This window comes from Danio rerio, chromosome 10, assembly GCF_052040795.2.
Source record: "Danio rerio strain M-AB ecotype USA chromosome 10, GRCz13ab, whole genome shotgun sequence".
NCBI classification, from domain to species: domain Eukaryota; kingdom Metazoa; phylum Chordata; class Actinopteri; order Cypriniformes; family Danionidae; genus Danio; species Danio rerio.
The window spans coordinates 47,187,501-47,202,500 of NC_141030.1; the positions used below are offsets into that span (position 1 = coordinate 47,187,501).

A 15,000-nucleotide genomic window follows, 5' to 3' on the forward strand; every position below is an offset into this window, starting at 1 on the left:
AATGTGGAACGTGCGAATAAATCATGCTATTCACACGTAAATAGGTGCGTGAACATTTTGAGTTTACTGGCTTCATTTGCACACCAAATTCGCTTAATTCACAATAAACGCCGATTCACATCATGGGCAGGGCTTCTGTCTGCCTGGTGACACTAGCTTCATTGCTAAATGGCTAACATGGGTTTTATTGGGGGTAGCTGTGCTTTAGGGAGGCTGATAAACAGCAACGATTTATTTGGCGCTGTGTCTGAGTCCACTAGATCCATTCAGAGGTGCACCCAGCTCTGTGAGTTCATCAACTCCTTGAGCTTTCAGCGGTGCATCCGACTAAGCCCAGTTTGATGAACTGTTGTCCGGCGTCGCAATCACGCCCCTACAGAAATGCGGCACGAATGTCCACAGAAGTTCAGAAACTTGATCGATTAGCACGATATGTGCGTTAAGCATGTCAAATGTGCAAAATGCTTAACTCGCGCCACTTCATTCTTGTGAATCGCACAGCAGGATGTCTATTCGGGATGTCTATTCGCTTGACGCTTTATCCGTGTCTGGTGTGAACGCAGCATTAGAGCCAATCACAGCCCTTTCTGTTGAGCCGCAGGCACACAATGACCAATCACAGGTGTTTAAGAATTCATTCGACAAGGCGCAGAAAGCAAGTGAGATATTTATTCATTTTCTTGTCGGCTTAGTCCCTTTATTAATCTGGGGTCGCCACAGCAGAATAAACCGCCAACTTATCCAGCAAGTTTTTACGCAACAGATGCCCTTCCAGCCGCAACCCATCTCTGGGAAACATACACACACACACTCATACACTACGGACAATTTAGCCTACCCAATTCACCTGTACCGCATGTCTTTGGACTGTGGGGGAAACCAGAGCACCCGGAGGAAACCCACGCGAGCGCTGGGAGAACATGCAAACTCCACACAGAAACACCAACTGAGCCGAGGATCGAACCAGCGACCCAGAGACCTTCTTGCTGTGAGGCGAACGTGCTACCCACTACGGCACTGCGTCGCCGCAAGTGAGATAATATTTACAGTTATTTATTCGCCATAAATGCTCATGTTGTTCTTTTCATGTAATTAAACGAGTGTTTTCTTTGAGCAGGTAAAATTAAGTACATATATAAACATATACATTTACATACATGGTTTCCTCTACAAATGATTCGTCCATGGCGGGGCGCCACGCCAAAATTGATCCCCGCTACAGTACATTACAGCTTTTCATTCAAAACATTCAGTCTTGTTTTTTTTTATAGCGGGTGATAAGTGCACCAAAATGTATTAGAAGGTAAGTGAATTATAACAGCGCAGACTTCTCTGTAACCGTAGTAGTGCTGTGCGTTGTTTGTTTAACCCTTTAAGTTTACATGCAGACTGACTGTCTGACTGACAGGTGCGTGATGTGTGAGGCCAGCAAACAAGACGTATAACCATTTCACTTTACTTAAGGACGCATTAATATTGCTCTGTAGGTCTATTGGAGACCTTCATTTATATTCCTAGCCAATCTAATAAATGTTGCAGACACACTTGTTACATAAACACACTAAATAACACTTCAGCAGTGTTTATTTGAGAGCGCACAAGACGATCTGTGCTTGAGCAGCGTATATTTGAGGGGGCGTGCACGAGCAAGTTTTGTGCACGAGCAGAGGAAATCGGTGCGCAAGCAAAGCGGCCTCGACTTCTAATACTGCGCTCACGACATTTGCCATTGAAATAACGCCACAGGTAGTTGGTAGATCTGTGTAAAAAAGGCCTGCCGCCACAACTAAAGCAAACACTGACATATGTTCAAATATATTCCCTATATTTTAAATGTGTTCATATATGGTTGTATATGAACATATATACAGTTAATTTATCTGACTGCTTGTATTAAAGGACACAATTGTTTTACAAATAATATAGTAATGTATTTATAAATGACACATTTTAATACAGGAATTATTTTGCTGAGAAGTAAAACCAAAAATTTTTTTTAAAGCTGTGATGATCAGTTGATTCATCAGCAGATCACTCGTATGTATATTTTTAAACAGGCCAGCTGATCTCCACAGCTTTAAAACGCTCAGGTGTCCCTGTATCTGTAGCTACACTCGGCAGTGTAAACGGCTGTGAGTTTGGTGAACCGATGACCTTTACGGCCAATCACAGTCATTTCTGTTGAGCATGTGAACACAAGGGCAAATCAGTGCTGTTTAAGAACGCGCTCAACAGTGCTCAAATGTTAGCAGGAAATGGACGTTTTTAAAATTTCAGTATCGATTGCTATCAAATTCCAGTATTATGACAACACTAATCCCTTGTAGCCAGCCTATTTCAAATGGCCTTTAATTGAACTGTGAGGAAGACAAACCTTTGTAGTTGGAGGTGAAACAGAAGACATCGTATCGTTCTTTTTGCTTGTCTCGTATCCCATAGTTCCTGACTCCGGGAATGGTGTTTTTGCCTCCACATGGCTCTCTGGGTTTGGTGATGGGGTATTGTACTGATCCGTCACTGAGCCAGCCTGCATTGCACCAATCCAAACCGTCTCTCCAGGCGTCGTACAGCTGCTCAAAGGATGCCACAATGGCGTCTTGGTCTCGGCAAGCTTTTTCAGCCTCAAGGAAGTTCAGGTTGTATCGACCCAGTCTTGGGAAATATGGAAAAACGATACCTGTGGAAAGCAGAAGATCTGGTATAAAAGTAGAGCTGGGAGATTTCATGATATAGCCCACATAGCAAAATATCTCTGGCCCACACAACCAGCTGTTGCTTGGCCCACATGCCGCAGTGAATTACGGTACATGACTGGACCAAGTCTGGCTTCCAGACAAGGGCCAAACCTGGGCCAAGTCTCAGCCAAGTTAATAACCCATAACACAGCCTGAACTGGGCCAGATATGTTGATGTTATGTTGATTTCACGACTGCAATGAAATTGATAAACCCATAAAAACCCATAAAACCCATAAAACCTTGCCTTTTAGGTGCGCTATGGCTGTGCTTTTTCTTGAAGCAATCTGATTGGTAGATTTTTTTTCCTTTATTCAAAAATAATTAAAAAGTATTTTAAATGTGGGTCAAAATAGGCCAAACTTACATGGCCCACATATCTATTGTTAGCATCTGGGCCAAATACTACATTTGATATCTGGCCTAAGTATTGTGTGCCCCCTAAAGACGGTGCCACCTCTGCCAAATCCGGGTCATGTTTGGCCCACATGCTGTATGCCAGTGCCGGATAAATGCCTGCTGTGCCAGCTTTATGGCAAATCTGGGCCAGAATTCTTTGCTACCTGGAAAGTCATGTTAAATCCTGATAACGATATTTATCACGATAAAGTATCCTTTCTGTTTTCTGTTTTGTTATATACAGTTGAAGTCAAAATTAGTAGGGTTTTTAAAATATTTCCCAAATGATGTTGAACAGATTCAGGAATTTTTCACAGTATTTCTGATAATCTTTTTTGCTTCTGGAGAAAGTCTTATTTGTTTTATATCGGCTAGAATGAAATCAGTTTTTAATTGTTTTAAACCCATATAAGGTCATTAATATTAGCCCCCTTATTAACCTAACTTTACCCTAATTAACCATGTTAAGCCTTTAAATGTCACTTTATGCTGTATACTAGTATCTTGGAAAATATCTAGTCAAATATTATGTGCTGTTATCAGGGCAAAGAGAAAAAAAAATCAGTTATTAGAAGCTTATTAGAGTTATTAAAACGAATATGTTAAACAGAAATTGGGGAAAATATACAGGGTATAATAAAAATCAGGGTTTAACGCTAAGGATTTTTTATACAGGTCCAATCGGGCCATTGGTTGAGATTTTTACTTGCCCTGCCAAAATTTTCACTGGCCCCACCAAAAAAACTAAAAAGTTAATAGCTATTTCTTAGCCACATATTTTAAATAATGGCAAAATTATGCCTGTGAATCTAGAATTTAAACATTTGAAATATTTTAATAAATGTATGATGAGCAAAATTCAAAATTTTGCAGTATGAAAAATGTGCTGGTATTTTAATGCAATTCTAAATAATTTTTATAAAAATGGCTTGCTAAACTGACAACTGTTTTTTGTTTTTTTCAGTTTCTTAATTTTGTACACATGTAATTGTCTGCTTCTAAGACTTTAGAAACAGACGTTTTTTTTAGCCTCATTGTTTAATTTTGCTGGCATGTTGCCATCTTTTCGCTTTACTGGTTGTTACCAGGTTACAAAAAAAAAACAAAAAAAAAAACGTGCTCATCGTTACTGGCCTATAGGGGCCAGTAACAATCCTGTCTACTGTCCCGAGTGTCTTTCACGCTGGCCCCGGGCCACCGGGCAGTCCTTATTGTTGAGCCCTGAAAATATAAAATAAATGTAAAATATAATTAATATTTAGTGATGTCACAAGAGCATAATAAGAATAATGACTTTTTTTATTTTGTATATACAATATATATTGCCATATTGCACAGCCATTTACCTGAAAATATATCATTTTGTACAAAAAGTCCTTAAAAATGCTAGGATAATATGCTGTCTGACCTGGCAATAATCAAACTCCTATTTGTTTTCCTTCAGAGCTCTGTCTAAAGTGAATTAATATTGTGATTTATTGCACAAAGCTGAAATGATGCCAAAAATGCAGATAGCAGGGATCAAATAAATGCGCTGTTATTTGGCTTGTGTCAGGATCCTGCTGATGGTCCACACTTATAAGTTGTTCTGCACTGCATTATAAGACTATTGAATAGCGTTTACATTGCACACGCTGTGAAGAGAGTCAGCACAATGTTATCTCATAGCTAATTGTCTTGAGGGCCAGCCAAGAACGTGGCATAAACTGTGTATAATATTGTGAGTAATATTGCATTTCAGAGGTTTGCTTAAGGGTTATTATGTTTGAAGGTTGTAGAATATGTACAGAACAAAGCTAGAACATTCATTCATTTATTTTAATTTCGGCTTGGTCCCTTTATTAATTTGGGGTCGCCACAGCGGAATGAACCGCTAACTTATCCACCACGTTTTTACACAGCGGATGCCATTCCAGCCGCAACCCATCCATGGGAAACATCCACACACACTCATTCACACTCATACACTATGGACAATTTAGCCTATCCAATTCCTCGATACTGCATGTGTTTGGACTGTGGGGGAAACCGGAGCACCTGGAGGAAACCCACGCAAATACGGGAGAACATGCAAACTCCACACAGAAACGCCAACTGACCCATTCGAGGCTCGAACCAGTGACCTTCTTGCTGTGAGGCAACATCACTACCTACTGTGCCACTGCTTCACCAGTATCTAAATTGTTAGTATTATTACTGTCCACATTTCAAAACGTGTGATTTGTGGAGTCATTGCAACGTTTATCCATAGAGTTACCAATACTTTAAGCAGTTATGTGTGTATTTTAGGGCCTGTGTGGGGATTTCAATTCAGTTGCAAGTATTTAGGCATAGGAAATTCCATTTCTAACTTTACGGGCCCTATCATACACCCGGCGCAGTGTGGCGCAAGGTGTGTTACGGGCCCTATCATACACCCGGCGCAGTGTGGCGCAAGGCGTGGCGCAATAGTCTTTTGGTATTTTAAGCTTGGCGCAAGAGTGGTTTTGAGGCATTGCGCTACGCTGTTTAAATAGCAAATGCTTTAGCGCTCATTTGTGCGCTCATAGGCGTTCTGGTCTAAAAAGGAGGCGTTCTGAGGCGGACCGCTGGCGCGTCGCTATTTTGAGAAACTATAATAGATTTTTCATTAGACCAAAACTAACCCGGTCTAAACTCCAGCGCAGAGTTGCACCGCTTACACACTGCTTAATACACACAAGAGAGCAATAGGCAAATATCTATTCGATATATCGATATATATAGGATATAATAAGAATAGATATAGGATATAAATATAAAGGATTAAAATATTACAAAACATATTATTTTCTAGCCTACATAAATATGAAAAATCACTGCTTTTATGTCTTCTTCATCTCGGGAGGCTTTTTCAGTTCATTCATAACAATTTGCTTTTGTATAATGTTATTATTATTAGCAGTATTATTTATTATATCCATATTTATATTTGTTTTATTAAAAACAAGCTTAGATTTGTCCACCTGTCAGGTTTTAGACCATATGGGGCGCAGCATGTGTTTTAGGATATAACTCAGGTTTTTGAGCACATTTTGTTATTATTATTCATTTATTCGTTTGCTGGAAATTAGAACTGAATTTAGAAATAGTTTTGAAACAAATATTTGTGCTTAACAAACAAAATTATTTATTTCTAGACTAATGTCTGTGCGTAAAGGTTTCCCTATCCAAGAGCGAAAGTGATCCATTATCTCTCATTCTCACACAGTAGATGCTCTGTTTAACAGTTTTCTGTTAAAACACTGTTAACTGTTTGCTTGTGAAATGCTCAGTTTTTCCACTTAGACTTACTTTACGTCCTGTAAATAGCGAATGCGCTCTTGGCGTGACGCAGCTGACTCTTAAAGGGAATGGGAGATGAGACTCTGATTGGTTTATTCTCAAAACACACCTATAACTCATTAAGAAAATAAACTCAACCCTTTTAGACCAGGCGCCGAGGCGCAAAGCAGATTTTCCCGTCCTTAAGTTCTAATTTCCAGCAAACTAATAAATGAATAATAATAACGAAGTGTGCTCAAAAACCTGAGTAATATCCTAAAACACATGCTGTGCCCCATATGGTCTAAAACCTGACAGGTGGGCAAATCTAAGCTTGTTTTTAATAAAACAAATATAAATATGGATATAATAAATAATACTGCTAATAATAATAACATTATACAAAAGCAAATTGTTATGAATGAACTGAAAAAGCCTCCCGAGATGAAGAAGACATAAAAGCAGTGATTTTTCATATTTATGTAGGCTAGAAAATAATATGTTTTGTAATATTTTAATCCTTTATATTTATATCCTATATCTATTCTTATTATATCCTATATATATCTTTAATATTTACATTTTTTCATATGTAAAGATATTTGCCTATTGCTCTCTTGTGTGTATTAAGCAGTGTGTAAGCGGTGCAACTCTGCGCTGGAGTTTAGACCGGGTTAGTTTTGGTCTAATGAAAAATCTATTATAGTTTCTCAAAATAGCAACGCGCCAGCGGCCCGCCTCAGAACACCTTCCTTTTTAGACCAGAACGCCTATGAGCGCACAAATGAGCGCTAATGCATTTGCTATTTAAACAGCGTAGCGCAACGCCTCAAAACAACTCTTGCGCCAAGCTTAAACTAACCAAAAGACTATTGAGCCACGCCTTGCGCCACACTGCGCCGGGTGTATGATAGGGCCCTCTGTGTGAATGTAGCATGATACTGCATAGATTGACATGTTGCCAGATTGACATTTTACTTGCAATTGTTGGAAACCCCACCACATACAGTATACAACCAACATAAACATGCTTTACCTTGTAGGTCAAGAGAAACCACTGCCGTATCGTCCTCCAAGCCATCGATGACTTCACACTTGTATTTCCCGTAATCCTCCAGGGTGATCTCTGTGATGACCAGTGTGGCGTCGCTCTCGCTGGCAGCCTGAAGGTGAACGCGGCCGTGGAATCGACCGTAGCTCTTTTTGTGGAAGCCCATCGCCACAAACACATCAATTTCCTTCAGGTAGTCTGAGGTCAGTTTAGTCCATTTAATCCTCAGCTTGGGATTTGGGGGAAGCGAGGAATCCCGATTGAACTTGCATGGCAGTGTGGCGTTGCCTCCGCGCTGAGAGATCACTTTGGGTTGTGCTGTGTCGACTGAGAGTCGGGGGCCGTTTTCTAAAAACCCCAATAAAACAGAAACTTAGTGACAGAAGTAGACTGTAAAAAAAAACGATATGACTACATTTAATAACTTGAAATAAGTGAAAATAAAATTATTATAACTTATTTAAATAAGTAAATTGGGTTTCAGAGAGTTTTGGTTTTGCATTAAGGAAGTTTGCAGCACATGTTTACAGCTTTCCATTGTTGCAGATCTGAAATGTTGTCAGGAGCTGTCAGTCCATCATCACAGTGCTTCAGTATTATTATAATTATTCTATTATTATTCCCTCCAGTCTTCAACATACACTGACAAAGTAATGATTACAAACGATTTATTAAAATGTTATTTTAACTTATTTGAATAAGTTAATGGGGTTTCAACAAATGATTGTAAAGTTATATATTTTTTTAAGATGCTGTATACATGTTTTTGACTCTTCTAAAGCATAAAAATACCACGATATGCAGATGTTTTAAAAAAAAAAAACTATTCACAGCTGAAGCCCGCGCTTTACTTTTAGCATTGGAGTATATAGAAAATGCCCAACAAAAGAAATCCATCATTTTCACAGACTCTAAATCATGCCTCCAAGTTATGGAATCTTCAACGAATGATCATCCTTTGATTGACAATATTTTAACTAAAGTTCACCAACTACAAAATCAGTTTTATCACATCATTTTTTGCTGGGTTCCTGGACATGTCGGACTTTTAGGCAATGAGCGAGCTGATGCAGCTGCTAAAGATGCTTTGAAGCAAGTAGTGAACAAATGCCGAATTCCTCCGTCAGAGATGAAACCTTTTATCAACGCTTACATTTTAAACAAGTGGCAAAAGGAATGGGATGCATTAGAAAACAATAAACTACATGAAATCCAACCTGAAGTTTCACACAGAATTTTAAGACATTTTAAGAATCGATTTGATCAAGTAGTTTTAACCAGATTTCGTATTGGGCATACGAGAATTACACATGGAATTTTTGCTCCAAGGTGAAAACCCTACTCAGTGTTTGTGCTGCAAAACTCCTCTTACTATAAAACACATTTTACTGGACTGTCCTGCTTTTACTGATTCCAGAAGGACTTTTTATGAAATTAACTCTTTTAAGGACATTTTTGACAAAGTGAAACCAGAAAAGATTTTAGAATTTTTATCATGTATTAACACAAAAAATCTTATTTAATTAATGTTTTATTTTGTTTGTTGATTTTTAAATTGTATATTTATTGTTGAAAGATTACTGCCATGAAGATAGCCTTGGTTGCTGACATGGCACTAAATAAAAAAAATACATACATATATAAAAAAAAAAACTAACGTAGTCTAACGATGTTTCGTACACAACGATAAATAAAATGGCCTTAAAGGGCCATGACACCACCACTTTCGGTTAAAGTCTACTTCAGAATTTTTTCAAAAGATGCATCATAATGGGCGTGGAGCTCCGCGAGCAAAAGGCGGAAGTGGGTGTGGCCGGCAGGGCAGATGGAGAGGAGCGAACTGTTGTCAATTTGCTCACAAAATGAGACACAAACTGTGAGGAGACGCATGAGTTTATTAAACAGAAATAAACAGCCATTTATTGCCCTGCTACATTTGTTATTCGTAATTTCATATACAGACAACCACAATTTATATCATTATAAAGATAATCGTGTTCATATAAACACTATAAATGAGGATTCTCCCTCAATCCCCAGGTCTGACTCTGAATCAGAGGTCTGAATGCAGACTCAGTGCCGTCTCCTGACCTGTCTATTTTAACCATTAGCCCTGCTGGTAATCTGGATGATTAAGGCAAACACAGCAGCACGGCGATGTGTCTGAATGTGAATGAACTCCTGATAAAAGACAGCGTCCGCCATTCTTCAATTCTCGTGCTGCTCTCCCGACAAAAGTGCTTGCAGCACACACACAGCTTTGCTGTATGATCGGCCCTGACAGGATCGCAGGGGAAAAACATGCAACAAACCCCGTCGCGATTTTGATCCGCCCCAAAAATCGTTTTAAACCCGGAAGCTGAAATGAGCAGACAAAAGCTCAAAATTATCCAGTTTTGCCCACAATTAAAGCTGACAAGCTGTTTTAACTGATGCTCAACACACACACATCTGTTAATTAAAAAATAAAATAAAATTCTCCAGGGTGTCCTAAACCTTTAAAATGACAGCATCACTAATCACAATCATTTCTATGAATAATTAATCGCATAACAAAAAGTATGTATTCAATAATATCATAGATTGCGATCACCGTCTTCATATTTTTTCTCTAAGATGACATGGTGAGTCTGTCCCTGCCATATGCTGTTGGGTTATTCAGACACATGAATTATCATGTTTGCTAGATTTCTTAGAAGAGGAAACTCCCTTAAATGTTTATGACTTGTGAATGTGCACGCACTTCCAGTGAAGACGCGCTAGTAGGTGTTCCTGTCGTTGCAACCATTAGTTCACATAATAAGAAAAACGTGCTCTCGTTTGCATGCGTTTTACAGAGCAGGATGTGGAGAGATTAGCCTCAGAAAGTTCTAGATGTGCTTAAGTACCAGAGATCTGAGAGATGGACTAAACGTAAATAAGTTAAAGAGGGACCCCCATGGCTAGACCTCTGAACTTCCTGTCAGACTTTGCCAACATAATGCCAAATATAATGCATATTTACACACCAGGACCTGCTTACATACACTATACAAAAATGCTGGGATCCACATAATCACTTGATGTTGTCCGAAGGCAAATTAAGTTAACTTTAATGGTTTGTACAGTTTTAAGTTATGCATAAACACCCCCCCCCTTTTTTTTTTTTTAATTTTCCAGAGTAGACATTTTGTGCAAATATCTGGTATGTTTTATTTGTATGTATTTATATATAATTTTCTTTATTTATTATTGTACTTGATGAAAATTATTTTTATCATGAAGCTAATAGTAGCAGAAAATACAAGCCTTACTTTCTAAATTAAATCTTATTCTAAGAAATTCATTACATGGATAAATGTTTTTAATTGTTTTGAAATGTACTTCTTTCATTTTAGGCAACAAGGGAAATGCCAGGTATCTTTTTTAACTTCAATAGTGTGCGCTTTAGATGAAACTTTTCTTTTAACAGGAAGAGGAAAATATTCTTTTGTCAGTAGTGATCTCAGGACCTTGTTGTTACATTTAATATCCATTAATCATTTACATTTAAACATTTACATTTAAATCCATATCCATTTAATATATATATATATAATATACATTTAATACATTTTATATGTCATTTATATGAAAAACAAAGAATTAAATTTCTGTGTAATAATACGTTGATTGTAGCAAAATTGTATATTCACAAATTTAAAGGTTCTCCTTGTTTCAAAGCATTTAAAAATGATTTTAACATTTTATATAAATCCATAATACTGGTAAAAACAAAAGATGCCTCAAAACTCTTTAAGCTTTTGTCAGCTTATATGGACTGAAAAAATTCAAACCCCCCCCCCCAAACAATTTCAGTTCATTTTAAATAAGTAGTTTGAACAAGAAGAAACTTATATTTTTAGTGCACATGATCCATGCATAAACAGTTTGACATGTAAAACTTATTGTGCACCATTGCAGTGTATATAACACTAGGAATCATAGAAATCCAGCTGTGGTGTTTATGGAAACACTGTGGCCTGCTCTCAGTTTTCTAAAGTCATCTGCTTTTGATAATGATTGCAAAGGAGCAAAGGACATATTCAGGACTCAGACATAATTGGATTAAGGTAAAGCATATGTTTTTAGTTATCATTAAATGTTAGCATGGATTAGCATGTCTCAGTATTTCCAGCAGTCACAGGACGTCAACATGACGTCAGATTGACATTGTACCCCAAGTTATTTTGAGACGTTGCATTTTGATTGGAAATAAAAATCGGGTTGACGTCAATGTCCAACGTCAGACAGATATTGCATTTTGGTTAGAAAGCAAAATATTGGAATAGCCTATTATGTATTTAGGCTGCTTTACATGTATAAAAACCAAAGTTGTGCGTTTTAGATTATTTTTATCTATTATTTTCTGGAAAGCTGCTTCTGACCATGACACGTCCACACTAAATGACTATAAAAGACATGTTTAAGGGATTTTATGGAACATCCCTCATTTATTCTCTTAAGTCAGGAAAGATCTCCACTGAACTGTTATAATTAGAGGGAAAATGTGTTTAATGCATTAAAAAGTTTGAAGCATCAAAATCTGTACTCAGTATCAGCCGATCACCATAACAATATATCAGTACTCTGTATCAGCTGCAAAAATCCTGATCGGAGCATCTCATATGAATATATATATATATATATATATATATATATATATATATATATATATATATATATATATATATATATATATAGTGAGGTGTAGTCAGAATTAGTAGCCACCCTTTGATTGATTTATTTTTTTATTTTTTAAATATTTCCCAAATGATGTTTAACAGAGCAAGGAAATTTTCAAAGTATGTCTGATAATATTTTTTCTTCTGGTGAAAGTCTTATTTGTTTTATTTCGGCTAGAATAAAAGCAGATTTTCATTTTTTTTAACCACATTTTAAGGTCATTATTATTAGCCCCTTTAAGCAATTTTTTTGATAGTATATATTTTTCGATAGTCTAATATTATTTACTGCCATCATGGCAAAGATAAAATAAATCAGTGATTAGGAATGAGTTATTAAAACTATTATGTTTATAAATATGTTGAAAAAATCTGCTCTTAGACAGAAATTAGAGGAAAAAAAAATAAACTGGGAATGGAGGTAATAATTCAGGGGCGCCAATAATTCCGTCTTCAACTGTATGTATGTATGTATGTATATATATATGTATATATATATATATGTATGTATATATATGTATATATGTATATATGTATATAAATATATATGTATATATATGTATGTGTATATATATATATATATATATATATATATATATATATATATATATATATATATATATATATATATATATATATATGCATATATGTATATAAATATATATGTATATATATATATATATATATATATATATATATATATATATATATATATATATATATATGTGTGTATATATATATATGTGTGTATGTATGTATATATACACGTGTATGTGTGTGTGTGTGTGTGTGTATATATACACACACACACACACACATATACACATATATATATACACATATACATACATACAGTTGAAGACGGAATTATTGGCGCCCCTGAATTATATATATATATATATATATATATATACATATATAAAATTTGTTTATATTTATTATTATTTTATTAAAAAAAATTTACCATCTGAGAGTTTCAAATAGCCTCTGTAAAATATCCTAGCAAACCGCACATCAATGGAAAGCTAATAGTTTCATTTTTTTGATGATGAACTGTACATCTCATTTTCCAAACATTGACAATTATCACCGGTTTTGAATTCCCTGTCCACATAATGCTGTTCACACAAACTACACTGTATGAAAATAAAAATCCTGGGTTTCAGACAATTTCTCCCAACACAGATCAATCAAGTTAACTTAATAGTTGTTACATATTTAAGTGTATTAAACATAAAAGAATTACGTTTTGGGTTGTTTCAGCTCAATTTAAATAGGTCGTTGGAGCAAGTGTAATCTTGTTTATTTTGCAGATGAAGTTAGTAGAAGGCTGAGAGACTACTATAATATAAGTAAATACGGAACCTTAAAAGCTTATCAGTTATTCCACGCTTAAGTAATTCCAGCCTCTTTGTGACTGTCCTGTGACAGTAGCCAGAGGGGTTTGAATCTCCAAAGGCGACACCCGTTGAGATAATTATGGTAAGTGTCCCTGTTAAGAAGTGCTGGAGGGGGACACACTATTTAGGGGATGGGCGTTACACAACCCCTGTCTATATCTTTATATTTGTCTAAATGTCCCCTGTCTCCACTTGTTTTTTAATGTAAGCTATATTACACTGACCAGTAAAATATAAAAAACAAAGAATTATAATATTGGGAAACAGTGTCTGAATTTTTCCCTTTCTTTGGTGGTTGTTAGTGTTCTGCTTTTGCTATTGTTTTTAGTTAGTGGTTATGCAATTCTTAGGGTGTTTTAGGTGCAACAGATAATAACTTGACTTCTAGTCGATCATTTGGCATCAGAAGTGGCGTATATGAAAGGCAAAGACCTCTAGATTACACTTATTTGAGCACAATAAAATCTGATCATGCCTTGATTATTAATGATTTGATTAGGACAGTGCGGTCTGACTCTGCTTAGACTAAAGTCTCATCACTGAACAGAAATAATGTCCAGTATAGAATATAAAGTCCTGCTGCAGTGGAGACAGAATGAATATTGTGTCTGACTCCATCATGAGCTTGGAGGACTGCATCCATACATCTCTGACATGACTCAAATCACTGATTAATAAAGTCATCTGGAATGAAGAAGAAAGCGTTCCTGCAGGACTCCCAGAGCTCATCAAGACTCTTTGTGTTCATCTTCAACGCCTCCTCCTTCATCTGACCCCAGACATGCTCAATAATGTTCATATCTGGTGACTGGGCTGGCCAATCCTGGAGTAGCTTAACCTTCTTTGTTTTCAGGAGCTTTGATGTGGAGGCTGAAGTATGAGAAGGAGCGCTATCCTGCTGGAGAATTGTCCCTCTCCTGTGGTTTGTAATGTAATGTGCAGCAGTCTTGATACCTCAGGCTGTTGATGTTGCAGATCTCTAGCACACCCCCATACTGAATATAACCCCAAACCATTGTTTCTCCTTCACCAAACTTTACTGATTTCTATGAGAATCTTGGCTCCATGCTGGTCCCAGTAGGTCTTCTGCAGTATGTGTGATGATTGGGATGATTCAGCAGAGAAATCCACCTTCTGACACTTTCCCAAATGATCAACTAAAGGTTAAGTTATTATTTGTTGCTCCTACAACTGAGATCGACGACAAATCTTTTGTCAGGTAGTGTACATTATTTTTTTGTGCAGTTTTCTCTTGCACACAATCCTAAACATCCTCTCACCTGAGATATAAATGGTCCTGTAGGTTTCCAGGTCGCTGTACGCCTCCTCAAAGTTGTCAGCTCTGCTTTCAGACAGAACCAAGAGGAAGAGGAGCAGGAAGGTCATCTTGATTTATAGCACCGGGGGGATCGGGGGAATCTTCACTACAT

At 36.8% G+C, this 15,000-nt stretch overlaps 1 protein-coding gene across 2 annotated transcripts in view; it reads right to left on the reverse strand.

The window, feature by feature from the left end:
• Nucleotides 1-15,000, reverse strand: part of hapln1b (hyaluronan and proteoglycan link protein 1b) — a 61,703-nt gene that overhangs the window by 1,943 nt on the left and 44,760 nt on the right. For both annotated transcript variants that reach the window (XM_087271451.1, XM_087271450.1), the window contains exons 2-4: nt 14,851-14,994; nt 7,453-7,815; nt 2,375-2,677 (exon numbers count right to left, since the gene is read on the reverse strand). In XM_087271451.1, the coding sequence (XP_087127577.1) occupies nt 2,375-2,677; nt 7,453-7,815; nt 14,851-14,956 (772 nt within the window). In that variant the 5' untranslated portion in view covers nt 14,957-14,994. The remainder of the gene's footprint in view (nt 1-2,374; nt 2,678-7,452; nt 7,816-14,850; nt 14,995-15,000) is intronic.